This window comes from Balearica regulorum, chromosome 8, assembly GCF_011004875.1.
Source record: "Balearica regulorum gibbericeps isolate bBalReg1 chromosome 8, bBalReg1.pri, whole genome shotgun sequence".
NCBI classification, from domain to species: Eukaryota; Metazoa; Chordata; class Aves; order Gruiformes; family Gruidae; genus Balearica; species Balearica regulorum.
The window spans coordinates 33,043,451-33,070,477 of NC_046191.1; the positions used below are offsets into that span (position 1 = coordinate 33,043,451).

General features: G+C 43.9%; 1 protein-coding gene across 1 annotated transcript in view; it reads left to right on the top strand.

Moving 5' to 3' along the window:
* HMCN1 (hemicentin 1) overlaps positions 1–27,027 on the top strand; it is a 206,021-nt gene that overhangs the window by 122,234 nt on the left and 56,760 nt on the right. Inside the window, exons 41-55 of the mRNA XM_075760556.1 lie at positions 2,824–2,999; positions 3,284–3,380; positions 5,438–5,560; positions 7,667–7,828; positions 8,532–8,813; positions 10,053–10,220; positions 13,604–13,717; positions 17,173–17,259; positions 17,670–17,861; positions 18,484–18,657; positions 19,839–19,952; positions 21,369–21,514; positions 23,669–23,819; positions 24,580–24,783; positions 26,351–26,464. Of these exons, the coding sequence (XP_075616671.1) occupies positions 2,824–2,999; positions 3,284–3,380; positions 5,438–5,560; positions 7,667–7,828; positions 8,532–8,813; positions 10,053–10,220; positions 13,604–13,717; positions 17,173–17,259; positions 17,670–17,861; positions 18,484–18,657; positions 19,839–19,952; positions 21,369–21,514; positions 23,669–23,819; positions 24,580–24,783; positions 26,351–26,464 (2,304 nt within the window). The remainder of the gene's footprint in view (positions 1–2,823; positions 3,000–3,283; positions 3,381–5,437; positions 5,561–7,666; positions 7,829–8,531; positions 8,814–10,052; positions 10,221–13,603; positions 13,718–17,172; positions 17,260–17,669; positions 17,862–18,483; positions 18,658–19,838; positions 19,953–21,368; positions 21,515–23,668; positions 23,820–24,579; positions 24,784–26,350; positions 26,465–27,027) is intronic.

Sequence of the window (27,027 nt, forward strand, 5' to 3'; positions counted from 1 at the left end):
GACTTACTCGTACAGCTACTTGGCTGTAGCGAGGTTTAAGTTTCCCTGGACAGCTCAGCGGTTCTGTCCAACAGTGGAATGAGGATGAACAATGATCCACCATTTGGTTTAGAAATCTCACGGTACCAGATGTGGAGAGAGGGGTTTGGAAGTGAAGAACCTTTGTGGTTTTGCTTCTGCTTGCAGTAGGTCAGTGGAGAGAGAACTGGTTTGAGTCTGCCAATCTCTAGCTTTATGGCAACCGCCAGCGGAAGTCTGGAAAATCTTGCAGGAGAAGTTAGAAGTTTGGATGTTTTCTAAGGTGAAGAGGGACGGCTGGCCAGGTTATTTGTTTTTGAGTTTGGCTTTCAGAGTTGACTTCCTTCTGAATGCGCTGCGGTTAGGATACTCGTGACTCGAGTCATGGCTACTTTTGCATCTGCACAGGGCAGATCAGCAGTCAGGGCTCTGGCACGGCAAGCAAGCTCAAGGTTAACGTGGGGTGGAACGCTTTATGTCTAGAGCAAGGAACGTCAAGGTCCCTTCTGGAGTTTGAGGGCAGATGTGAATGTATAACCACACAAGTGCCATGGATATATTTATTGTTTCTCTTTTATTTTCTGGAACATCCGTCCATTTTAGCTAGATTAAATTAAGAGTGAGTTAGAAGTTGCGTACATTTAAAATTACCGTTGTATGAGAAGCTGGCCAGGGTTGAGCTCAGCTGCAGTGCTGTCCTGAGTGAGGCTGTCACCAAAAAGTAATACTACTCTTAGGACTCGCCTCATATGGGTAATCTGAGCAAGAAGCCAGAGGAGGAAAATAATTTGGAGTGCAGTTGGAGCTCAGGTGGTTAGAAATGTGCGGTGCCCTGAGCCAGTCTAGGAGTTGGAACAATCTGGGTAAGGTATAGTTACCATGAGCATAATTAGATTAATTTTAAACCCTGTTCCTTCAGAAACAAATGCGTTAGTGTCTGTCTCGCTCTGTGTTTCATAAACTCAGTTTCCTTTTGAATACATTTCAATTCATTTAGCTGAGAGGAAAAGTAATTGGTGGAAAAGTATTTGGAAATAAATTTGCCTTCTGCAGTAATGGATCAGCTTCCAATTTTCAGTTCCACAGCGCTCGTAAAGAATCTGGGCCTTTGTGAATTCTACAAAGAAAGTAAGATAAACAGATTTTTTTTTCAGTTACTGTATTTCTTATCCACAGAGACCAGACTTTTCCCTAAATTATTTCCAAACTGTGAAATCAGCTGCTCTGCTTAGTACTTCCTGTGCAAGAACAACAAAGCTTTATTGTTAATGTTATTTTTCAGGACGTCTCGAGAACTGTATTGCTGGTTTACCGAGTACCACTTGGGGACATTTTATAATCTCACATGTACTAATTAATTCAGTATCTGTTTGTTGAAGCGCAGAGTATTTCTCACAGACAGTCCCACTGCTTCCCTTCGTCTTACCCCGCTGTTCTGTGCAATCAGACATGCAGTTTCTGGAGTAAGAGATTGCAAAATGAAAAAGCGAAGGAAATGCAACAACAAAGGTTCTTATATTTGGCCCTGGTCAACTTTTTTGGGGCAAACTGAACAATCTTAGTACACAACAAGCGTAAAAATCCCACTGGATACATGTAACCAGGCAAAGTAAATCTTGCTGGGAGAGTTCTGATTTTGTAAATCTTTTAATTGCAGGTATTATGTTGCATTAATGTCGAGAGTTTACAATGAATGTGCTTTATGTTTTTAAACATATGAAAGGAAAAGGGATCCCTATGGCTTGCTTGAAGGATTTAAGAACATATATGCTGCTAAGAGCATGAACAGGAATTCCCTTCTGGATGGTGCTTGAGTAAAAGCACTTCTGCTGGCTGCGGTTTGCTGCCGTTACCTGTAGGTGACGAGGAGGAGGGACCTGCCTGGCCGTGGTGTGCATGACAAGCTCTCCCAACTTTGGTCTGCGTTCCTTTGTTTTTCTGACTGTGGAAACACAAATAATTAGAAAACTGGGGGAAGAAATGTGTTTTCTTAAATCTTGACACTATTCAAGAACAGTTAATGGGTTTCAATTTAAGTGTCCAGAAGCATTTTTTTTTTTCCTTCCACACAGAAAACTTTCATTCCAAAAGCTGATTTTTCTACCCTGTAATTTGGAAGTGATAGCCTAATAATGAGGTTCTCACTGAAACTGTAGTACAAATCTAAATAGAGTGCTCAGTGCCAGCTATTGCAGCAATTAGCTAGCAGGTACCCCACAAACCAGATAGACAATAAAGTAATTGTAGGTAATGACTTGATGATTAAGTCATTAACCCATTCGCTTGGCTGGAACAATGTAAGTTCTCATTCTGTCTTCTGGATTTGGCCATCTCTCTAGCCAAAATTCTTCTTAAAGTCAGAGTTGTCCGTAAAGGCAATTATCCGTACTGGCACTGTCTGGAAAAGTTTCAGACATTTTCAGCTTCTGGGTCTGATTATTATCTTGTGAACCTTTTCACTCATCAGCTCTTTTTCTTCTTAACAGGAATGTACTTCCCCATTCTTTATATACTGGTGATTTTCCTTTCTAGCTATATTTCAAGTATTTTTTTGCTAGTCTTGGCTTTTGCACATGGTTTCTCTGTAGCCGATATCTCACTAGCATGTATCTTGCATAGAGGATGTTCTGTAAGTAACAAAAATTATGCCGGTGCTTTTTGTCACGTAAAGGAGACTGAAGTTCTGTGTCAGAAAGGTAGTAACTACCATTTTTTTTTTGTTAAACGAACTGTTAGCTCTACAGCGTGCTTCCTTTGGGAAGTCTGCAATGCCCAAAGGTCCTTTGTTTTGGTTGTTTGCTGTAGTTCCCCCAAACATCATGGGAGAGGAACAAAACGTCTCTGTGCTCATCAGCCAAGCAGTGGAGCTGCTCTGCCAGAGCAATGCCATTCCCCCACCCGTGCTGACGTGGCTCAAGGATGGACGACCCTTGCTGAAGAAGCCGGGTCTTAGCGTCTCTGAGGATGGAAGTGTGCTGAAGGTAAAAAGGGCGGTCAGGCTCCGCTGGCGATTGCTTTCTGGGGAGTATGGAGGCACTCGATACCTGTTGGAGATGGAATAGCAATAGAGAGTAGTGGGTGAAGAGTGAGGGAAGTCAGAGACATCTAGATGTTTGCATACAGATTTTGCAGGAGTAATGCTGTGTTATTAATATTTAGAGAGACAGATGTAAAAATAAAAATTGAAACCTGAACAACCTCTCCCTGCAAGGTTCATGTATAATAATGTAAGAAGAAGAAATCCGGGTTTTCATTTTCTTCCTAGATTGAAGGAGCTCAAGTACAGGACACTGGCCGTTACACTTGTGAAGCGACAAATGTTGCTGGGAAAACTGAAAAGAACTATAATGTCAATATTTGGGGTAAGATTTATTAAGCTTATTCCAGGAATGGGAACAGAGCTCAGAGTGAAATTATGCTGTGAGACGCTAAAATCCTCCGTAGTTCATAACCACTTAATTGCTGAGGCTCATGCAGGGAGATGTTATTATATTTGTTGTAGTTTAACAGTCCCGAGAAAGTGCACGCATTTTTCAAATTGCTTTGGTTTGGTTCTAAATTAATACCAGCTACTTCGTAGGCCTTTGTCAGGCTGCGTTTGCATGCGTGGTGGTAGTTTAGAACTAGAACTACTGGGTTTGCGTCTGTAGCTCCTATTTGTGCACTCTAATGCCATTTAAAGTAACCTGTCGACTTTCCACTTAGTTAAATGCTGAAGCATGGAAGTTCAGGCAAAGACGTTGGTTTACCTAGCTTTGTTTGCTCTGCAAAGTTATTAGCACTGAATCGTAAAAATAGCCTTAGTAAAATTTTTCTGTGGCTAGATGATGAATGTGCCTCAGGACACTTACTTTAATAATGGATTTTGAATGTTTTTTTCTGCACCATCATTTTCTCCTCATATGCAAATTAAAATGTGCCTTTTTTATTACAAATTAATTTCTTGCTTTGAAATCACAAGACTAGAATTATCTAATGGGGTTTGTAATGATAAAACTACAATTTTTAGTACAGAATTCAGTCATTATTTATTAAAAAGAAACATTCCTAGTGTTTAAATTAGAGGTAGATATTGTGGTACCATGCAAGACCATGCGATTTTCCTATGCTAAAGCGTATACCCGTTTACTGTGCCTGTCATCTTCACCTGCCATCTCTCCCTACCCCAGATTTGTAGGATCTGCAGCGTTGCAAAGGACGTTTGCTGCTGGAGGGATGTGGATTTGTTCTTTTGTGCAGTGAGACCATTTCAGTAGGATTTGGAGAGGAGGGATAATTCTTTGCTGGTTAACAGCTTTGATGGAATAAGCTTAATGGAAACCAAAAGTTGCCTGTGAAAGTCATCTGTGGAGAAGTGTTTAGAATTATCGTCTTTGTTTACACCCAGGGACCAAAAGTCCTGCTTGCCATATTTTTAAGTTTTAAATCCAAGAAATGTGTCCTCCTGAGGATTGGTGAGATCCTGAGGCCTAACTCTGGTTCCTGGAACCAGCCCACGTGCTAAGCGTAAGATGTGCCTCCTCAGAGAATGGCACAAAGGTTTCGACTAGAAGCAGGACGAGGCAAAGGCTGAAGGCAGGCCGTGCGATGAAGCCCTTTGCAGGCCGTCGGTTTGAAGCCCATACCTCTAGTTCCTGCTAAACAAAGAGTTCGAGGGGTGAGAAGGAGAAGCTGCCTACTATCACGTGCGTTGAAAATGTGCTGGATAAGTCGTTCACTAGTGAGATTTTATTCTCCAGGTTCAGCTTGTGTTCTCCTCTGCTTTTTTTGGGTCTCTTTTCAAGTGCTCCCTACACTGTTTTCAGCTGATGAAAATGGTTCCCCCATTTCAAGAAGGCAATTATCCCTTCCCTGGTGACTGAACTGAAGTTCTTGAAGACCGAGAATCAGAGTGCAAGCAGTGCTCCCTTTTGTCTGCAGCTGGTTTAGAGTCACAGAGCTGTAGGGCAAAGCCAACACTCTGCTACAGCGGGGCAATCGAGGGGATGGGGTCCTTAGCGCTGGATGTGGCGGCCAGTGTCTTGCTGCAGGAGGGAAAACTGGGGCTGAATTTTAAAAGTCCCTGTCCGACTGATGATGATATCTGTAGGTTTCCAAGCTAAGGCCCTGAACACGGCAGGCTCTTCGAGCTGGAGCCAGTTTAGATAATTCCCAGAAACGGCTTTGTTGTGTGCGGTCCGCTCCGGAGTCAGCCAGGAGTAGAGCCCCTGCACGCACCGGACCTCAGAGGCTGGCAGGGTGACGCAGTCAGCGTGTTATTCCCCACCCGGGATCTGGTCTGCGTTGTCAGCAAGCGAGTACAACCTTGTAATTGCTTCAGAGCCTAATGGGACAAATTTCTATGAGGGTCATTTGGGTCTTAACGTTGGCCGATAACGTTTTGGTTCAAACGCTGTAATTGTTTGGCATTTCTTTTCAGTGTCACCAAGTATTTATGGCTCAGATGACATCTCTCAGCTGACAGTAATCGAAGGGAGCTTGATAAGCCTGATTTGTGAGTCTAGTGGAATCCCACCACCCAGTCTGACCTGGAAAAAGAATGGTGAGTAACCATCCATTGTCTGTTTTGTAAAGCAAACGTGATAATTCGGGCCTGCTGGTTTTTCTTTTTTCCTGTGAACATTTTAGATAGTGTGTTCTGAGGAGTTCAAACACACAGATATCTAAAGAATCCTGATACTGAGTAAAATGAGCCACAGTCGTAGATTATTCTCTTCCCTTTAACTCGCCTCTGCTTGGATTAGGAGTCACTATTCCCAAAGATGTGCAAGAGAAGCACCGTGCAGAGATTCCAGAGCTGCCATAGGAATGGACAGTTTATACGTGTTAGTGAAGCACTTAACCCGTCTCAATCTGCTTATTTGCCATGGCGCAGCAAGACAGCATCAAGACTGGAGAAGAGAAGGCTCCGGGGAGACCTTAGAGCCCCTTCCAGTCCCTGAAGGGGCTCCAGGAAAGCTGGAGAGGGGCTGGTGACAAGGGCAGGGAGTGACAGGACAAGGGGAATGGCCTGGAGCTGCAGGAGGGGAGATCTGGATGAGATGTGAGGCAGAAATCCTTCCCTGTGAGGGTGCTGAGGCCCTGGCACAGGTTGCCCAGAGAAGCTGTGGCTGCCCCTGGCTCCCTGGCAGTGTTCAAGGCCAGGTTGGATGGGGCTTTGGGCAACCTGGGCTAGTGGAGGGTGTCCCTGCCCATGGCAGGGGGGTGGGACTGGATGGGCTGTGAGGTCCCTTCCAACCAGAACCATTCTGTGATTCTGTGATTCTGTGTGTTGTTTGTGGATCCCAGCCATGAGCCCAGGCTGTGAGCCCCTGTCAAGTCTGCGGTGCTGAGTTGGGGGTCTCCGCATACCATCGACGTATCCTCTCAGTTATTTTCAAATTTGCAGCCATGGCGTACCACCAAGCGATGAAAATGCATCCAGTTGTAGTAATTGCTTCTGAGATTTACTGAACCTTTCTCTCATCCCATCTTAATATTTAGGAGTAGTCTGCACACCTTTTTGCTTTAGGGGTTGAAGTAACATTGACAAACACCTTCTAATGAATCTGTAGACAAAAGCAGGTATTTTTAACATCTTTTAAGCATGGACATTGTTGGAGACAGAATATTAGATGAAGTAAGATGTTGAACTCTTCAGTATGGTAATTCTTGTGTAATTAATCATTGTGTTTTTGTAGAAGGCACAATATAGTGTGGTATTTGCCTACCTTGATTAATTTTGGCTTGTGGAAAGAGCAGATTTTAATTACAAAATACTTTTTTTACTGCATAAAATTTTCAGAGAACACAAAGTTTATCAAGTTCTTATTAAATCCTGTCTCTTGGAAGCCAAAAAGGCATTGTTTGAGATGTTTTAATAATGTACTGCTAGGCTAAAGTGTATAAGCTTACATGGCAGAAAGGAAACTTGAACCTGTTGGAAAGTCAAGAAAGGCAGTTAGTTAGTTTAGAGTGTTACTTGAGAGCGATATTTTTTTATCACATTTGATATTTGGTGCAGTTATCATAGAGAGGATTTTAAATACCCGAGTGGGAAATGAAAGAATTGGAAGAATTATCAGTGGCAGGTGTATTCCCTGGGTCGCAAAGGGCTGCCTGGGGTTTGTAAAGGTGAAGAAAGTTGCCTACCCTGAGGTCTCCAAGACTGAAAACTCTCCTCAGAGAATGCAATGTTATTTTGCTGTCACGTTTCTGCTGAGGGTTTCCTGGGCAGAACTGTATGCCTGTGTGCTGTGACACACCATCCTCAGGTGGTCTGGCTCTGAAGACTAAATTACATGTTTCTGAGCACTGGCTGCGCTGGGTGAGATGATTGTATACTGGACAATGAGTCCGATTTTACTAAAAATGTTGAATTTGCCGCTCAGTGGAAACGTCCAAGACTTTCTGGATGGATGCGAGTGTGGTGAGAGTTACTGTACTTTAACTCGGGTTGCTCTGTGTCACGAAGTCAGCAATTAAAAGGAGAAGTCCTCAGAATCTGCTTGCGTGAAGTTTCTGATGCCTGGGAAAACTCTGACAGAGCGATTCTAAACTGGACAGTTGTGCATCTTGGTAATTTTTAAATGAGCCAGTGGACTTCACCCCACGTGAGCGAGCTCATTACCATTTTCTGTGGTTTTATCGGAAAGAATGTCTCTTGCAGGCTCTCCGCTGGTGGCTGACCTTTCAGGAAGGGTGCGGCTATTATCTGGAGGCAGACAGCTACAGATTTCAATTGCTGAAAAGTCTGATGCTGCATCTTACGCTTGTATCGCTTCGAATGTAGCTGGGAGCGCAAAGAAAGAATACAGTTTGCAAGTATACAGTAAGCTACCTTGAAAAATTCTGCTCGTAGTTTACCGGTTCTGCAACAGTGTTATAAGTATTAAGCTGCAAGATTTTCCGAGAGTAAAGGACAATTTAAGGGTACTCCGAGGAGAACGTTAAGTAATTAAAATTTTGGTAATTTGGACTCGGAGCTTGATGAAGACATTGCACATCCCTGTTGAAAGTGCATTTGGCTGCAGATGATTACAGGGGTGTAAACTCCTTAGGCAGCGTCATGTTCCTTGTCACCCAACTGCAGTAGTGATGACAACTAGCTGAACTTAGATTTTCCAATTTTACTGCAAATTCTGTATTTCAGTCTGGAATAAAAGGAGGTATTTTTAAACAATCCCATGAAAGAGACAATCTTATAAAATCTGTAGGAATTGACAAAATTTTGGGCAGTCTTTTAATTTTGTCTCCTGTTTGCATTTTAAATATTGCCTGGAAGTTCCTTTTTTTTAAGAACACTTTTCCTTTAGGGGTGAGGGGAGAGGAGGTTATTTGTCGTGTCTCAGCCCTGCGGAAAATGCTATGAATCGCAGAGTGCCCCTAACTGATTTGCCAGCGGTAACCCGCAGTAACCCGTCTTTATTAACACGCTGATCTGCCAAACTTGACTGTTTTGTTCAGAAACAGGTGAAGATCCTGAAATGTAGCTTTCAGTTGACGTCTAAACTGTGTTTCTTTTTCTTTCGTAGTTCGACCAACTATATTAAACAGTGGTAACCACCCATCAGAAGTCGTTGTTACCCAAGGAAATGACATTTCCTTGGAGTGCGAGGTACAGGGCATTCCAGAACCGGCAGTAGCGTGGATGAAGGATGGCCGGCCGCTGGTCAGTGGAAGGGACGTAGCGATACTTCGTGATGGTCGCTTTCTTCAACTGAAAAACGCCCAGGTGTCCGACACCGGCCGCTATGTCTGTGTTGCTGCCAATGTGGCAGGGTTGTCTGACAGAAAATACGATTTAAATGTTCACGGTGAGTATGTGTAAAATGGGGCAGGCTTAACAGAAACACATTAGACCTTTAAATTCACCCAAGGACTTCCAAGAAATAGTTGTGTAGCTCAACGCACCACCTATACCTACGCAGGCTTTACACGTGATGCGTTTCACTTGCAGTGTTAGAAAAATCCAAATCCAGTTTGTAGCTCCTGAATATTGTAAAGTCTTACCTCTGTCCCTGTTAATATCAATCCACCCCCAGTTGCTCCATTCCCAAGAGGAGAAAACCAAGATACGGTGTAATTATATACGATACTGGGGTGAGTGTCATGGTGGGAAATACTCTGTTGTGGGAGATAGAAATCAAAGTTTAACCAAGAACACCCAGCTAGTGCCTGCTACCAGATGACCGTTACCTGAGGGCAGCCAGTATCTAATTACCAGGTTATCCCAGTTTCCACAATCCAAAGAATTTCAAGGTGGTACTTCCAACTCTAATTCATCTCCATGATTTGACTTGACGGCATTGATCGGAACATCACATTGCCTTTTGCGCACGATTTATTATGCTTCTTCAAACACTGAATATTCATGTTTTTGCTGTGAAAGTAAGCACAGGAATTTTTGTTATTGAAAACGAGAAGCCAAAATTATTTATTGGTTTTATTTTTTTAATTTTGAATATTTGCTGTACAGTGTTATCAACCTTCTGGGTAGGAGAGAGAAACTTTAAACCTCCTCAGGCTACTCAGAGTGCTGGAGGACGTTGGTCAGTTCTTGACCCTGGGCTTTATGTTCTGAAGTATAAACTGAAGAACTGCAGAACTGCTTCCAAAGTGGAAATATTCTTATGCCTAGCAGAGAAAAGCCAAAAAGAAATTTGTGGTAGTTATTTTAATAGGGGGTTGGTCTTTCCATTAGAAAAAGGATATAGTTCTGTCAGTGTTAGCATTTTCCCTAGTGTTTCATTAGATACTGGAAATTATAATTAGCGTAGAATGGACAGAACATCTATAAACTGTTACTCGCTACGGATCTTAAGCCATAAAATAAAGGTAATAGAACTGATAGAATTTAATTGTAATATTTCCATGCTGTTACACAGTAGGAAATGTCATTAATATATAGTATTAAATGTCTCCGTTTTGTAGCTCTTCACTTGCCAAGCTTTTCGTAGCCTCAGTCAATTATTATTTGGATGACAGAATGTTTTAAGAGCAAAATTCATTTTTATTTGTTCTGAAGTATGGCTTTTCTCTACTCTTTTCTGTAGTTCCCCCAAGTATTGCTGGTCACCTGCAGACACCTGAAAACATCAGCATTGTGGAGAAGAATCCTGTCTCTCTGGTTTGTGAAGCTTCAGGAATTCCCTTGCCATCAATAACGTGGCTGAAGAACGGGTGGCCTGTCACATTGAACAACTCAGTGCGAATCCTCTCAGGTACGAAAGCTGTAGTTATTTAAAAAAACAAAAGGAAGGGGGAGAAGGGCCCTCTGCATCTGTAGGGCAGGTGGTTCACATGGAAGAAGGTTTGGTTTAATAACCTGTAAAGACAAGGCGGGAAGAGGAACTGTTACTCAATGCCAAGCTTTTCCGTGAATGGGTCCGACTGGCCGGAGTGCCTGGTGAGTAGCTAACGTAAACTTTTCAAGCTGTTCCCAAATTCTGCGTGTTTGGCCAAAGGCGTGGTGACTGGGCTGTGACCTGGAAGAGGCCGTTTTTCTTGCCGTTAGTCTGTGTTAGTCCGATGCTTATTGCCAGAAATACGTCAGATGGTAACAGCTTGCTTTGTCAACTGCATTCGCTCTCCCGTTTGATTCGTTTTCTCTAACTCTCCACAGTTATTTTACCTTTTAAAGAGGAAAAACCTTTGAGAGAATGAATACAAGTGACAGTAAACAAAACACATCTTTCACTTCTGTACACCTCTATATAAACCCAAAGGGAAACCTGTTCATGAACCTCAGAAATTAATGCATGTAAATACTTCCTGGCCTTGGGGCTAACTGAATCTGATCTTCAGAGTGTCATCTGATTAAAAAATAATAAACAAATAAAAGCTGGAATTAGGTGATCAAAGACAGCACAGAACGCTGCATTAGCAAGAAGACTAGTCCAAGGGATCTGGAGAAACTTGTGACAGATGAGCAGAGAAACGTCAGGGATCTCGATTTTCGAGCTGGAATAACCTACAAAGAACTAGTTCCGGTGCCTTTTTACGACAGTAGTAATCGGTAGAGGTGTCTGAAATAGGAGGGGCTCAGTCTTCCTGCAGACCTTCTTCCTGCAATACCATAGGGAAGCGAGAGCACTTGACTGGCAGCTGCGGTGATGTTGAAGCTTTGTGTTTACAGCAGGAAATGGAGACAGGAGCCCTCGAGACTACAAACAGAAAACGTGTACCAGGCAGGCAGCACGTTTTGCGTTGACTTCACATGTCTGGGGATCAGCTCTGTGGAGTGCGTAGATGTCATTAAGTATCTGGTTACAACTGAGATGTGTGCAGATGTCAACCGAGATGTTTCTTTGATCTTGGTTTGCCACTCACAGCTAGAAATCTCATGAAAATAAGTTTCGATGAAGTTTCCAATACTCTGACATAGCCACCGTACAAAGCCAGGCCATCCTCCAGCAGGAACACACGAAAACTGTCAGACGGGGAAAGGCACTGGAAGGTGTTCAGATGCTCAGCTAAGATTGGGTTTGAAGCTGAAATTTGTCAGGATTCTTTTCATCAGTGTAGCTTTTAACATTACAGGTAGGCCTGTCTTCTGCTTTCCCGTTGTTAGGTGTGGTGCGTGGAAAAAGGAGTGGGTGTCTGATTATTGTCTGGTACAAATCTGACTGTCTGAATTGGTGTGCATTCCTTTCGGTGCGAAGTTACCGTCAACAAAACTGATGTCTTCTGGGCTCGATTCTTTCTGTTCTGTCTGTTGATTTCTACACCCACGCTAATATCACCACCCGGATCGCAGGGTCAGGGAGGGTGAGAGACAAAAAGAGGTTTATTGTCTCTGAACTTTAGCTGCAGTGGGAGTGGGGAAACAGGCCAGAGCTCAGTGCTTTGTTTTCCAGCAAACTTTGTGCTTTTGGGCGGTTCTTTAGAAAACTACGCGTTGTGGTAGTGAACTGTAACCAACACGGCATTTGGAACTTCATTTGTGCTTGTGCAGCTGTAAAAAACCCAAAACCAACAACAACAACAACAAAATCCCCCTCTTTGACTAATTTATGAGTTAAATACTTTGCCAAAGCAAGATTTTGGTTCTGTTGATTGAAAACATACTTGGCATTGAAGGTGATTTAAATGTGTGGACACGCTGCTGGCAACTTTTAATCTGTTAATTCAGATACTATGCTTATGTTTCCTTTTGATGATGTTTCCTCCAGATCCTTTAGAAAAAAAAGAAAGAGATTTCACCATACCACATCTGCTTCCCTTGCACACCATGCGCTAAGCTGCACACTGGCTTTAGGAAGGAGAAAAGCTTTTATTACGTTTTAGCTAAATGTAGAAAATCATATTCTGCCTGAGCGTGCTATGGTACGTGATGCCAGAGACAGCTAGCGTCTCCTGCAGGCAGGTGTCTCCTTCATTTTGCTGCTTAGGTGGCGTTGTTGAGGGTGGGGATGGGAGAAGGGATCAGGGTGACGTGAGGCTGCAAGAACTGAGCCTTCCTCCATTTCCCAGAAGGTAGGATTCCTTGGGCAGAGCCGCATCCATGAGCCGGCTCAGCGGTTTCTTCCTTCAAAGCACGTGACCAGGACCATAAATTTCTGGGATGTATCCCAATAACGAGACCCTGTGGATATCCGCAGGCAGGAGACGCGCAGTTCGGATGTGCTGTACTGTGGTAACGATCGCTAACGTGGGAGCTGCTAACGAGAAACTGGAAGAGGCTGAAGGATGGCCACCACATTTGGTTTCACACTTGAATGCTCGCCGATGTTTGTTTTGCTGTTCCTCTGCCATCGAGGAAGCAGAGAGAAGTTACTCTGCTATGGCAAAGCGGGGATAGTCTTGGTCCTTTGGTCAAACGTACTTGCAAATCTTCTTCCTTTTAAACTAGCATGCCTCTGCAAATGTGTTCTGACAACTGCTCTGCTTTAGCCTTAAGAAAAACCTGTTATTTTAAAGCATTACCTTTACACCAGTGCTGTTGTCACCTGTGATTATTATTGCTAGCACAATTAATACAAATGCCAGAAGAGACGAGTGGAATTTTAGTCCTTATCTGTACACGCGAAAGGACCTTTAAGAACCGTTTGTATGTGTTTATAAAAATAAACTTATCTTTATGCGTACATCCCCCCACCCCCTGATGAGGCTTTATTATTTTCCCTGTGTAGTCATCCCGTTTCTCAGTATAGCAAAGTACTCGCGTGAGCAAAAATCCCGCTGAGACGCTGTATTCTGTATCAATTTCCTGCGTAGAAGAACGTGCACAAATCCTGCGTGTCGCAACAACATCGAAAGTGTCTGTGCTGATCCAAGTTCACTTAAGTGTAATTTCTGGAGGAAAAGAAAAGGGATATGTTAGGGGAGTTTGGAAGTTACTGACGAGAAAGAATAGCATCATCAATATTGCGCACAGATCTAAAAGCGCTGCGGAGCTGAGGGCCTGAGCAGGTGTACAGAAATGATGGGAGGAAGAGTAACTCGTACCGTTTGTTAACAGAATAAAGCACCTTACAAAGATAGAGGGAAATACAGCTGTAAATGTAACCAAAACATTAAAAAAACGGAGTTAGCAGAGACAGTCGGGGAGCGTGTTGGTTGGAGCAGGACTTCAATGGCTGGCTGTTTCTGGCTTTCTCCTCAGGGGGCAGAACGCTGCGTTTGACACACACGAGCGCAGCAGATGAAGGGCAGTACACGTGTGTGGTGAGCAACGCTGCGGGGGAAGTGAGGAAAGGTTTTGACCTTTCTGTTCTAGGTAAGTACGTGATAATTTCTGCTACAGTAGAAGATGATAAGGGGGTCTACTGTATACCTGGCTGGTATTGTAAAGATTATTATGCCAAAACATATGTCCTTAGGGGGGAAAAAAAAGTGCATTTGATAACACGGTCAGGAAATCAGGTTTTAAAGACTTTTCCTTCTGCGTGTGAATTTGCTGTTTGTTTAGTTTTTAAAACTAAGATTCTTCAGGCATAATTTGGAATAACCGGCAGCTGCTTCTGTTTTGTGGTCGGTTTGTTTCTTCTCCGAAAAGGAACTGTGTCGATGCAACTGGCTTCAGTTGGGTCGTTATTTCGGTTGGATGGAAGTCTGGGGGACGCTGGCAGCCGGATTCCCGTCCTCTCTTCTGTTTCTCGTTGCTCATAGCTTCGCTCTCCCTTGGGCGTGACGAGCGAGGTGAAGCAGCTCAGAGGCGATGTGGAAAGGTGGGGTTTGTGTTTTCCTGGCCGGGGCAGTTTTCAGCCAGATGGGTTCCCTGCTGGTTCCCCACGCAGCCTGGAAACGCGGTACTGCTGAAAGGAAGATGCCAAGCGCGGCCAGGGGAGCAGTGCTGTTTCTTTTGGCACTGGCCTAAATTTAAGCAGGTTTAAGTCAAAAGAAGACTACAGCCCCAGGAAACCACATGAAATTCGTGTGAATCTGTTGCACCTAACACTCAAATGCAGAAAGGTGCAACCCCATGTGAATAATACTCGTGAATTAAAGCCAGCATTACTGTGCGGTGGTGGGTATGATGTGCCTGGCTGAGTGGCGTCATAGTGCCGATCTGTTGCAACAAAAGATGCGATGGCAGAGCCAAGACCGACAGAGAAATTAAACACTGGAGCTGGAATCATTTTTGCAAAAGGGACGTCTCGGATCCAGTGGAAACTTTCAGTCAGTAGAGGGTTGGGTATCGTATAAACCACGTGTGGGAGTGGGCGATCCCGCTAACGTGTTTGGACAAGGGCTGGTACAGCGGGCTCTTGAGGTGGCTAATTGGAACCCTTAATGTGCCATTTTGTCACATTACTCATTTTGAAAAACCGGTATTTTCCCAGAAAATACTGCTTTTTGGTTTAGTAACTATTTGTTAGTTCTATCAACAATTACCAGGCCCGATGCAGGTTGTCTGACAGCATTGCCGTGTAGAATTTTCCTATACGTTTCTTTTCTCTGAGGTGCTGAGCGCTCTCGGCTCCCCTTGCCTTCAGCTGCCTTTCGCATAGTCAGCCTGTAAATGATAACTCGCGTTCATGTCAGCTCATGTTTGTTTGATGAGCTCATGGAAGTGTAAGTCTGGTAGAATGGAAGAGAAGGATAAAAGCTGAAAAGCATTCATTGTTTCATTGTTTTCTTTGGAGGGTTTTAGTAGCAGGGTGTTCGTGAGGGTTCTGGAAATCTCTCTTGCATAGGCTTTGTTTGCCTTGAAGAAAAACGCTCAGTGAAGCTGATTTCAAGCGGGCTAAGTGGAAAATTCCATTGTTCGGTCTTCTTTTCCCTCCCCCCAGTCATTTCTTTGTCTTTCTGGAGGAAAGTTACTGGAATGTGGCCTGATAGCGACACGGAATATTCACCGTCTCACTGTAAATAGGATCTGTGCAGAGACATCGCAGGGTTTCTCCGAAGTGGTGCGGGAGGTGCAACAGGCCAGCCAGTTTCATGGAGAGCTGGGTGCAGTAAGCATACTATGTATATATTTGTAAAAGGTTTGGTGTGGCTTGGTCATATTTCTGAAATTAATATGTGTTGACATCTTACTGTATTATTCTGGGGCCAAAGCGATGAGTTGCTATGTTTATTTGTGAATTGTAACTTTTGGCTTGACTTAAAAGTCCTGCACTTTATGATTTTAGGTTATATTTTCCCCCATCTAATTCCTTCCCTAGTTGATGGGTCTTTGTCTCCTCTCATTTGGTCACTAGAGCCCATACAAAAGTCTGGTTTGCATTGCTTGCACAGTCACAGCAGGGAATTTGATCGTAACTGCGTGACAAGTTGGCGAGAGTGCCGGTACTGGCCCCGTCAGCCTGCAGGCTAAATTCTACTTACCCCCATCCCACCACGTCTCCTGTTCACAGGTCGGCATTTAGCCACGCTGAAGTAGTATCTTTGCCATTCCAGCCAAGTCACATGCAAACCTCTTTCAATTCTTTTTTTTTTTTTCTTCTCCACTCTAGTTTGTACCCTTCATTAGTATCAAAAATCTGGTATAACATTATTTTTTCTGTTGACAATGAATTCTACGTATTACTGTGATTCTCATTTTTACAAAACTTTTGCTTCCAACTTACTGGTAGTTCACAAATATGCAGCTGAATATGTTTTAATTCCTGTCTCTTTAGGTCTTGTATCTAGGCTGAAGGTTTGCATTTTGTAGGATTATTAAAGCATAGTACCTGGCTCCTTAGTCCAGCATTTTTGTTACAAAACTTTCCATTATCTTGGGGAGATTGACTTGCTTTCTCACAACTATAGGCCTCCTTTTCGACTGGTTCTACTCCATGCCTACTTTGATTTGTAACGCTGTTTTCTTTTGGCCTGAATCTACAAATGCCTCTATTTAGAAAGTAGTCATCGATCAGAGCTCTTCACCCCCAGAGCTACTCACCACCGCGTCCATGATCTGGCCTCCTCAGCCGGTAGCACGATGCTCTCTGTAGTCCTGTGGACCAAGATTATCTGGAAACAAGTCATAACTGGTCAGCCGTACAGGGAGAGTTTCCGTGTGTTGAGTTAGCTGCTGGACTGTGGATAGGTATTTTAAGGGTATGGTTTTGTCTTCTGTTTCCCTAGAGAAACCTCGTTGGTACCACAGCAAGGTGCCTTTAGACCTGTAGAGGTTGTTCACCTCCCTGTATGGAATTAGCTGCAGCTGCATAACACACGTGGATGCCTTTACACGGCATCCGCTTGTTGGGCATCTGTTGTGTTGCTTTGAGCGTGCTGGTGAGGAAAAACCATGCATGGTATGTGAAGAGACAAGCTGACTTTTTTCTTTTTTTTTTTTTAAATAAATCTATTCTTTCCTTAGAGTCCTAGATGAATGCTTTTCAATACTCTTAGAGTTTAAGTACACAGTTTTGAACAAATAAATCACTTGCTGCTTAATATGGGTGCTAGAACTTGTTTACAAACTTAGCAAACCTGCTGGTGCGTAACGTCAAACGTGGCCTCGCTAACCAGCGCTCATCACCGTCGCCCTTCTGAGCAGGCTCAGAAACGTTGCCCTACAGGCCGTGCTCCTCAGCGCCCCGAGTATCTCTCTAGCCCTGAGGATGGTTAGCTCTACGCTGCCTCACATCTGGACCCGTTTCTGGTAGATCTGAGCCGTTCGTTGAGGGATGTGATTAAGGGAAGCGTATGCTGAAGGAGACCGTGACTGTGTCCGTTGTATTTCAAGCGATGGTAAGTAGTACTTGCTGATGTTGTCGTCCTGTGTGTTTGCAGTGCCTCCAGGGATCGTGGGTGACAATACGTTGGAAGACGTGAAAGTGAAGGAGAAGCACAGAGTTACCCTAACATGTGAAGTGATAGGTAAACGTATACAATATTACTTACATTTACCAGTCATACCCATGGTGTCGACCAGCGTTGGTTCTGAACAGCATGGTTTTAATGGAATTTTCAATTCAGTGGATTTTTTTCAATTTCAGCTTTAACCACGGTGCTGGTAGCAGGACAAAGCACTCCTTTTTGTGCAGGCTGTGTAAAACGTAACCGAGAGGATAGTTGCTGTGATATTTCTTCTCTAAAGGCCTGTGGAATTTAAGAGGAGGCGTGTATTACTTTGGGAGTTTCAAAGACTTTAGAATACATATTCCAAAACATCTCCTCAAAGGATATATTCTAACAGGGCATCTGAAACTGTATTTTTCTGTTTTTCAGAAATCTTGGCATATCCTAGAGGCTGTGCTAATATTTGCAATTTTCTCTACTCCATTAAGGCAACCCTGTACCACAGATCACCTGGATAAAGGATGGGCAGCCTCTAACTGAGGATGAAGATCACCAGTTTCTGTCCAGTGGGCGTTTTCTCCGAATCACCAACGCTCACGTCGCTGACACGGGGAGATACACATGTATTGCATCCAATACGGCTGGAGATAAGAGCAAAAGTTACAGTCTTAATGTACTTGGTAAGACAGCTGGGCTGGCTCTCGCGGAGAAAATAGTCATCTCGGGGAAAAAACAGATAATCACATTGGAATTTTGTAGTACTTTAATTACAGCAATGCTTCAGTTGCCTGGCTACGATGAAAATTTTATAGCTTAGTAATTGAGAAATAATAGTAGTTCAATAAAAACAGCACTTCGGGTTTTAGGCAATATAGAGCTGGAAACTGTGGAGCTGCAGCAAGACATTGTATGGAATGAGCAGGATGTTGGCTGATTGGGATTCAGGGAAGGAGTGTCTGAAGAGCACTTCAGATTGCGATCTCTTCGTAAAAGCTGAAACATCTGCATTTCGCTTTTTTCACGATGGTTATTGCATAACCCAGTGCAAACAATGGCGAGTTTGTTTTCCACATCCTCATTTCCTGGGCTCATGCCTCCTACCAATCTGCCGCTCCCGGGCTCGTCAGGCAGCCTGCTGCGCGAGAAGCAGATGAATGTTGTCTGGCTCTGGGTTTCAGCGCGCCTTGAAGGAATGCCTCCCAGCTATTTAAGGCTGCAACCAGATTCCTAGGCGGAACAGGGAACAGAAAATGGGCTTTTCATAGAGGTCTTTCCTCTGGTTAATGAATTTGTTGTCCCTAGTGTCTCCAACCATTGTGGGCACAGACAGCCATGGAAATGCAGAAGAAGTCACTGTTATCCTCAACAGCCCAACTTCGCTGGTTTGTGAGGCTTACTCATATCCTCCAGCTACAATCACCTGGCTGAAAGATGGTAATCCTTTAGAATCAAACAGAAATATCCGCATTTTGCCAGGTAAAATTTTTGTTGTTGTTGAAAAATAACGTACCACTCTATTCTTATATTCTTTAGTTTCCTACTACAGGTGTTTTGGACAAATCAAAGGATGTATTTCTATTAAGTGCAATGTTTGTACTTTTGTAGCATTTCCTGTTCGAATATTTTCAAGTGCTTCACAATTAACTGATTATTTCCTTGTGTTTCATTTGTATTTAGGTATTTATCTGTTTGTTCCGTAAAGCTAAATGATGGCAAACAGGTTCATTGGAGTTAATGATGAATGTAAATAACTTGAAATTAAGTGTGGAAATTTGATGGAGAGAGATATAAACAATGTTAGCACAAAGAACGAGGTGACATTTTTCTAGGTCATTAGTAGTTTGCCATTTTTAATTTGTTGAGTAACCCTTACCTCGCGCATCTGTGGAGGTGGAAAATGGGAACAAGCTTCACTGGTAACACTGAAGTGCTGTAGATGAACAAATATTTCGTTAACTGCAAATGCTCAGAGGAAGACTGAGTTGACAGCGAGGGATTGACTTACTGCATGGGGGGACAATTTCTAGGAATGCAGTCTGAAAAGAGCTGCAGCCAGATTAAATAGTGGCTCACCTCTGAGAACGCAGACAATATAAGTCATAAATAAATGGGATTCTGTGGGGAGGAAATCGATGGACGTCAAAGTTGTCCTGAAGTCTTAAATCCTACCAATTCATTCATGTTTGCACTTCTTCTGACGTTGTGGCTGTTCCTTCTGTCCATTCTCCGGAGGGAGTGAGGAGCCTCTTAGGAAGAAAGGCACTTCAGAGCAGAGGCTCACATCGCCCCGTACGATGAACACACTGTTCTTGCTTAGTCCTATTGATTATGCCTCCTTTCCCTTTTCTGTGAATGAAGTGCACGACCCTAAACCACTTTTTCTTATCTAACTATCTTCAAGAAATTTCTTGTACAGAATTCTGATAACAAATTTTCCCAGAATCTGTAAGCCACAGGAGTTGGGATCCAAAGCACTCCTGGAAATTACACGCTCAGGCATTACGCAGTATACACGGTGGTAAGCAGTCAGTTTTTCATGCTCATCTAGGGGCAGAATTTTGGACCAAAGGGTTGAAAATATGCTGCAGAAACTGTTTAAAAAATGGGGAAGCAAGAGTATAACATAGACACTATTAAAGAATGATGTCTTTTGGCAGGTGGTCGAACCCTGCAGATTCTAAATGCGCGGGAGGACAACGCTGGGAGATATACCTGCATAGCCACGAACGAGGCTGGAGAAACTTTGAAACACTATGAAGTGAAAGTTTACAGTACGGAAATATTTCCAACTTTTTCTAATCTTTTTTTTTTTTTTTTTCTTTTTTATTATTCCATTTTTTCCCCCTTTGCAGTGTTACCTGTTCTGATGAATACAAGGATTTCCGTTAGCGGCTTTGTTTAGCAAACATCTGCATTAGCTCCTGGCATTGCTTGAGGAGAGGCACTAGAATAGTGTTTGCTGTTGCATCCTTTACAAGTGCTGCTCTTGGGCTAAAAATCTTTGTACCACCCAGGGGAAGACATTTCAGAAACGTTGAACTTCAGGTTCTGCCGAAATGCTTTTGGTAATGATTTTCAAATCAGATGAGTGCAGCTCAATGGGAGACGTGAGCAGAAAATCTCGCGAGCAAAGAAACTATTTTAGGGAAAAAAAGGAGGGTGGGGACCCGCAACATCTAATGGGAAACTTTCTTGAGTAAGGTAAAACAGGAGGATACTATTTTTATATCCTTCCATAAAATTCCATCTGCACAAAAGCTTTCCCATTCAAGGCTTCCTGTCAGCACGTTGTCCTTTGAGCGTCTGTGCCTGATACTCCATTTTAATGCTCAAACTCTTCATTGTGGGCTCAGTCAAGCATGATTTTTTTTTTTTTTTTTAGTTTCCTAGTCTGAATTGGAGTTTGGTTTGCTCCCTTACAGTAACCATGCTGTTATTTTAATTACACTAAGTCCCTAGTAAGGCCCCATTGGATCCAGAATAATGAGAAGATGACAAAAGAGTTCATTAGCGAAGTATGGCTGTGCACTAACGTAAAGCCCCCACCCCCAAATGCCATCGCAACTGTCAGTTATTATGGTACTGTAAGCAGTAGGGAGAATTTAAAATTTCCCATTCAACAAAGAATGGAAAATGCTTTGAAAGCATTTAAAATAATTTAAAAGATATTACGAGACCAGGGTAGGGGGTAGCTTAAGAATTTTGAAATGTTCTGTTTTCATGCTGATTCAGAAGGAAATGAGATTTTGCAACATTGGGGTTTCAATGGAATGGAAATGTTGAGTTTTGACCAGCTACTCTGAGCGTGGACTTCAGTTCAAACACATGTTTCTGAGAATATTAGTTTCCATTAAAGTGCTTTTTAATGACTACAGTACACTGAACTTTGTAGAATTCAAGCCAAACACATAATAAAGTGCTATAGCTAGGTAAGACTATAGGTCTACATGTCTAAAACTGTTGAACGTAGTTTTATATATTTTTATATTTAATACATATACTAAAAATAGTTTTAAATACTTACATATCTCTAAAAAAATAAGAACTCAGCTGTGGGGAAGAGGCAGATTATAGGGGGAATGCACTTGCTTTCCCTGAGTTTATCCCTTTGCTTTTCCCTTTTTCCAATTCATTTTGAAATGCTGCGTAAGACAGTAAGTCATGAAAGTCCCTTTGTTTTTGCGCAGTTCCACCCACCATTACCAGAGGGGATCTCTCCGGGCTGGGTCTCTCCCCTAAAGAAGTGAAGATCAAAGTAAACCACAGCCTTACCCTGGAGTGTGAAGCTCACGCCATTCCTGCTGCTGCCATCAGCTGGTACAAGGATGGACAGGCCAGTCACCAACTTCATTCCTTCGAATGGGTGGATTTCGTACGGAAACAACTGCATGCTCACTGTCGCTATCAATGAATGTTTGCGCAGCGTTAACAGGCTCGCCGGCACTACTGAAGTCAGCAGGAAGTCATCTGCCTGCCATCCTGCTGGCGGGATCACCCCTCACCAATCTTAGGATGTTTGCTGTCGGCCAGACCTCCCCCGATGGACACCCTTGGGTTTTTGTGGGTGCTTGGCAGCGCCACTGAGACAGCAGTGCTGGAGTTTCCAGGGCCTACCGCTGGCCTGCGCTGTGAAGGGGGGGCCCTGGCTGGAAGCAGCATCCCGTGGTACGACCACGTGTGGCTTTGCCGTTGTGTAGAGTCCCCAGTGGCCCTGTTACAATGGCCCCACGCTTGGTTCCTCTAAGCGCTGCCCTCGCAGAAGTTGCGGAGAGCCTCCCACTTGGTTCTGGCAGAGCTCACGAAGCCACAAAAGCATCTGGATCCTCTGTGAGGGGGAATGAGACGTGGTTCCTGCCACACGCAGTCTTCACGACAGCATCGCTCGGGAGGAGAAGCAGTTTGGAAGGGCAATGCCACAGAATCGTACTGCTGTGCGTTCTACGGGGGCTGGCTATAAACAAGAAACGGTGCAACTCTCATGTGAGAGAGGACGGCAGAACATCTCTTGCTTTAGCTGTCCTTGGTAGGGCACTCCCATGGGTGCAGCTCTGCAGCTGGACCAGCCCTCGCTGGATTTCCCGAGCGTGCAGAAACGCCCTGGAGTCACAGGCGAAACCGTACACCCTCCGTCTGTGTTCAGCATTAGCTGTCATTCTGGGACCTCCTGGGTGTACTGATTGTATTGCCAATGAAAAATGATGTTGGGGAGAGCTGAGAGCTCCCCGAAGACAGACGGTGGCTGTAAGCAGCTTGCTGCCGCTGTCGGAACAGCAGCTTTCTCTTAGGTTGCCCCTGGGCAAATGGCTTTCATTGACATCCACAGACTAAATTAATTGTCCCCTGCAGGGGCCAGGAGTGCAGTGCTGACTCCCTAACGTATTCCGTTTTCATTAGTGAGAGATACGGGTTGTATTACTGTACTCTACTGTCGTGTGTGATGTAAATTCTAGGGACAGATACATCTAGCCTGTGCATCTCTGCGTTGCGGCTGCATCAGATTTATGTTCACACCGTGTCCTTGCTGGGTCGCAGATCCTAGTGGTTGTTAGGATGAGCTAGATCAGGTTGTTCCCCTCAGAGAAACCTGATAGTATCACATGTGTAGGTTTGCCATCAGCTTGGTCAGTGAGTTCAGGGGTTGAATCAGCCTGAGAGCCCTTGCCTGATGGGGATGGCATTGCTCCTTTCAGCAGCAGCTTGCAGCTGGGGTTCAGAGCGATGTACAACTGGATCCTCTTAGGAGACCAGCTACCAAGATCAGAAGGGTGAAGATGCAGAGTTTCGGACAACCATGAAAAGAAACCTATCTCCAGGAACTTGGAGCTTGATCACATTTACTCAGGGAGGAAAAGCTTTTGGTCTGAGGGAAGGGACACGCTGGAGGGAAGGGATGCCATCCAGAGGGACCTGGACAGGCTGGAGAGGTGGGCCTGTGCGAACCGCATGGAGTTCAGCAAGGCCAAGTGCAAGGTCCTGCACGTGGGTCAGGGCAATCCCAAGCACAACTACAGGCTGGGTGGAGAATGGGTTGAGAGCAGCCCCGAGGAGAAGGACTTGGGGGTGTTGGGGGACGAGAAGCCCAACATGAGCTGGCAGTGTGTGCTTGCAGCCCAGAAAGCCACCCGTGTCCTGGGCTGCATCAGAACGAGCTGTGCTGCGCCGCCTGAGCCGAGGCTGCCGTCCCGGGAGCACCCGGCTCAGGACCTTGTCCTGAGTGGTGACCCTCGGTATGTGGTGTCCTAAGCCACGGCTTTGTTTGCAGAGATTGAAAGCGGGCCTTGCTGGCAGCGTCAGCAAAGGTTGAAGGATGCAGAGGAAAATAGCAAAACCAAAATGTGCTCTTACTCCAGTGTACTGCCTTAGGAAGGGTTTTAAAACAACCTGGATTTGACCAAAAGAGAGATGACATTATATTATTTCATCAAATATGGCCATTTGTAGTGTGTGTTTTGCCAAGTATTAATTTCCATGTAAAATTACATTACAGCCACTTAAATCAGACGATCATGTCATCATCCAAGCTAGTGGCCGTACTCTGCAGATTAAGGAGGCCGAAGTATCAGACACCGGTCGTTACACTTGTCTGGCATCCAACATTGCTGGAGAGGATGAAGTGGAATTTGATGTAAATATCCAAGGTAAACAGAGTTCAGATAATAAAATTCTTCTGGTAGCCTCCTTTTCTAATGTTCTGGGATGTTGGCATTCGTTATAATTTTACATCCTTTACACCTGCTTAGTCCAATCCAGCACTCTTGTGTTTTGTGTGATTTTTATTTCGTGTATATTTTGCCCAGCTTTAAGAAATACAGTATCTGATTATTCTTTCTTTCATATTTTGTGACCTATGCGGTGCTTCTGAAGTCAGTGGAATGACATAGGAGCTCTGATCTTCCACTAAACTACATGCCAACGTTTTAATTTAGCTTAAACTAGGACATCATATTTTATTTATCTGTATTGAGTCGTAGTTAGAGGCCCCAGACGTACGCATCCTGTTGGCCTACACGCTGTGTGGAAATACGTGAAAACAATCATTAGTCATTTCTGAAAATTTAGACAAAATTAGAACTTGAGTAGAACCAGATAGCTTACTATTTAAGTATTATTGTTGATTAATACCCTCTGTGTTTTGTTGTCAAATCTTCTCACACTGTTGTTTATTAGTCTTCAGAAAATATTCAGCAGATCGCTCAATTGTTCATTCTGATGAACTAGAATTTTCCTGGCTAATCTAAATTCGGGGGGGGGGGCGGGGGGGGGGGGGTGTTTTGATTTAATACACTTTAATTTTTGTTGCTGCTATTTAACAATTACAGTATCTTTTCATTTCTTGACTGTAAAACTAGCTGTTTCCACTGTGAAATCCTAACGTTTTTTCCCCCTCCTCGGTTGTAGTTCCTCCTAGTTTCCACAAGCCGTATAAGGAATGGGAAGCCGGTAACACGGTAGATGCAGGAAGAGGTGGAGAAAGTAAAGACGTGATTGTCAACAATCCCCTTTCGCTGTACTGTGAGACCAATGCTGTTCCTCCTCCCGTTCTTACGTGGTATAAAGACGGCGATCCTCTGAGCTCTAGTGATAAAATACTAATATTACCAGGTCAGTATTAAAATGTCGCTCTCTGAGCTTAAGAAATGGTGTTAGTGCTAGTATTTGGGTAGTAATAAACTTTTCCCCTTCAAAACACTGCATTAATGTTCCCTTCGGACTTTCTTGACTGGGAATGTTTCTCTGCAGTCCTTGGACTTGAGCGGTTTCCTTCTTTCATTTAAAAAGTAGCCCCTAAAATGGTGCGAATGTGACCGTTTAACACATCATATAACGTATTGAAAAATAAAATACAACAATGATGCCTGACCTACCGGCAGCGTCCCTCAGTCCTACATGGAGAAATCTTTTAACTACCGAGGAGGAGTTGGCAGCTGCTACCCAGGAAATCCAGCCACCTCCAGGGAAGGTCAAAGCCCTCCAAAGCTGCCTGCCAGGACTACCAGCAAGCTGCAGAGCATGGACCTGCCTCCAACACTCATCAAACTCCTCGGGTGGATTCCTTGGAGGACTCTGGGGCTGCTACCAGCCAAGTTCCACGCGCTCCAGGATATGCCATCACATGTCAGAGCTGCCTGGGTGGACTCCGAAGGAGCTACTGGGCTCGGACCTGCCTCCAGGATGGACAAACCTCCTTGGAGAGCAACCTTAGAGGAGTCTGGGGCTGGTACCTGCCAAAGTCAGCTGTCTCCAGGGGTGGCCAAGAAATGTTGGAGCTTCCTGGGAGGAGTCCTGGGGAGCTACTGGGCTTGGACCTGCCTCCAGTACAGACAAAATGCCTTGGCTAGCAACCTTAGAGGAGTCTGGAGCTGCTACCTGCCAATAAGGATTTATTTCCTTACTAAGTTTTGCTTTGGCAAAATCATAATTGAAGTAGAAAAGCCTCTTAACCAGGGAGCGAGGCATGGAAATAACGTTTCCAGCAGAAAAACAGCCATGAGCTCCTGCTTAGCCTCCCAGGGGAAGGGGAGAGAAGAGGTGCTTACGATGCTGAGGGTGCAAAAAGGAGCCTTGCCGTGCGGAGGATGGCTTTGGATGGCGTGTGTAAAGAAGGGCAGCAGTGGGGATAACGTCTTTTTGTCTACCTGTTCCTCATCTGTTGGGACACCAGTGACAGCCGCTCCCAGACTGTATTCCTAATCTCTCCTCTCCTTCTGAAGCTATTTATGTGGCTCTGCTTTAAATGAGGAATAGAATGAAAAGTAAAAATAGTATATGGCTATAAGCTTCAGAAGTGAATTTTTTCAATTCGGAACAGCTTTACCAGAATATTCTGTGCTCGTATTTCCTTTTGCCCGTTAGTTCTCTGTCATCTTGCTGAGAAATATTTCTATTTTTGATTGAAGAATAATGGCTGGCTGCATATTGCTGAAGAACGTTATTCCTTTCTGTGGAATTAATTACTCTTTTCTAACGTTTCAGTATGAACATTGCTGAATTCCAAGTATCTGCCACTAGAAAAAGCAGCTAGGAAAGGAAAGTCTGTAGTTACTTATAATTCAGAACAAATGCTGACCATTCATAAATTTACTTGCTCAGGTCTCCAGTGAACTGTGGTGTGGAAAAGTTGGAAACTGCTTGAAGCTGCATTTAAATCTTGATGGCATTTTCCCTGCAGGAGGCCGAGTGTTGCAGATTCCCCGGGCGCAGGCTGAAGATGCCGGGAGATACATGTGTGTGGCGGTAAACGAAGCCGGGGAGGATTCCATTCATTACGATGTCCGCGTGCTCTGTGAGCTATCCTGCTTTCCTTTTTCTTTGGAAAGACAAAAATAAAGAGTTGTGTAGAACCTAATGAAGCATTAGAGTCGAGGTTTACTTCATGTTTTTAAAGTTTGTAAAGTCTGCCTATTTGTAAACTATGAAATGAATGTGTTTATGGAAGGTGCTAGAGTTTTGTAGACGTATGCAGAATTGCATGACAATAGCGTTGATGATGTTAGTTCAGTGCGGGTTTAGGTTATTGTTATGGGAACTCAGTTGTGTTATCCCTGTTACACTGCACCAGAAAGAAAAGTCTATGGAGAAACCCAGGTTTTATCTTGGTGTCTCTTCTTCCCTATCCAGTTTCCAGTTCAAAATTCTGACCTCCTAAACTTTTCTCTCTCCTTATTTTGCTCGTCATTGTCTAAAATACCTGCAAAAGTCCCGAAGGTGTAAGGGAATTGATGATTTAGATCAACCGTTGAATGCCTGCAGAGTCCTTTTTGTACGCTCTGTTTACAAACGCTGCACAGAAAGCTTTGGTGTGCTGCTTGCGTTTCTGTTGATGTACTCAAGGGTTTTGCCTTGGGA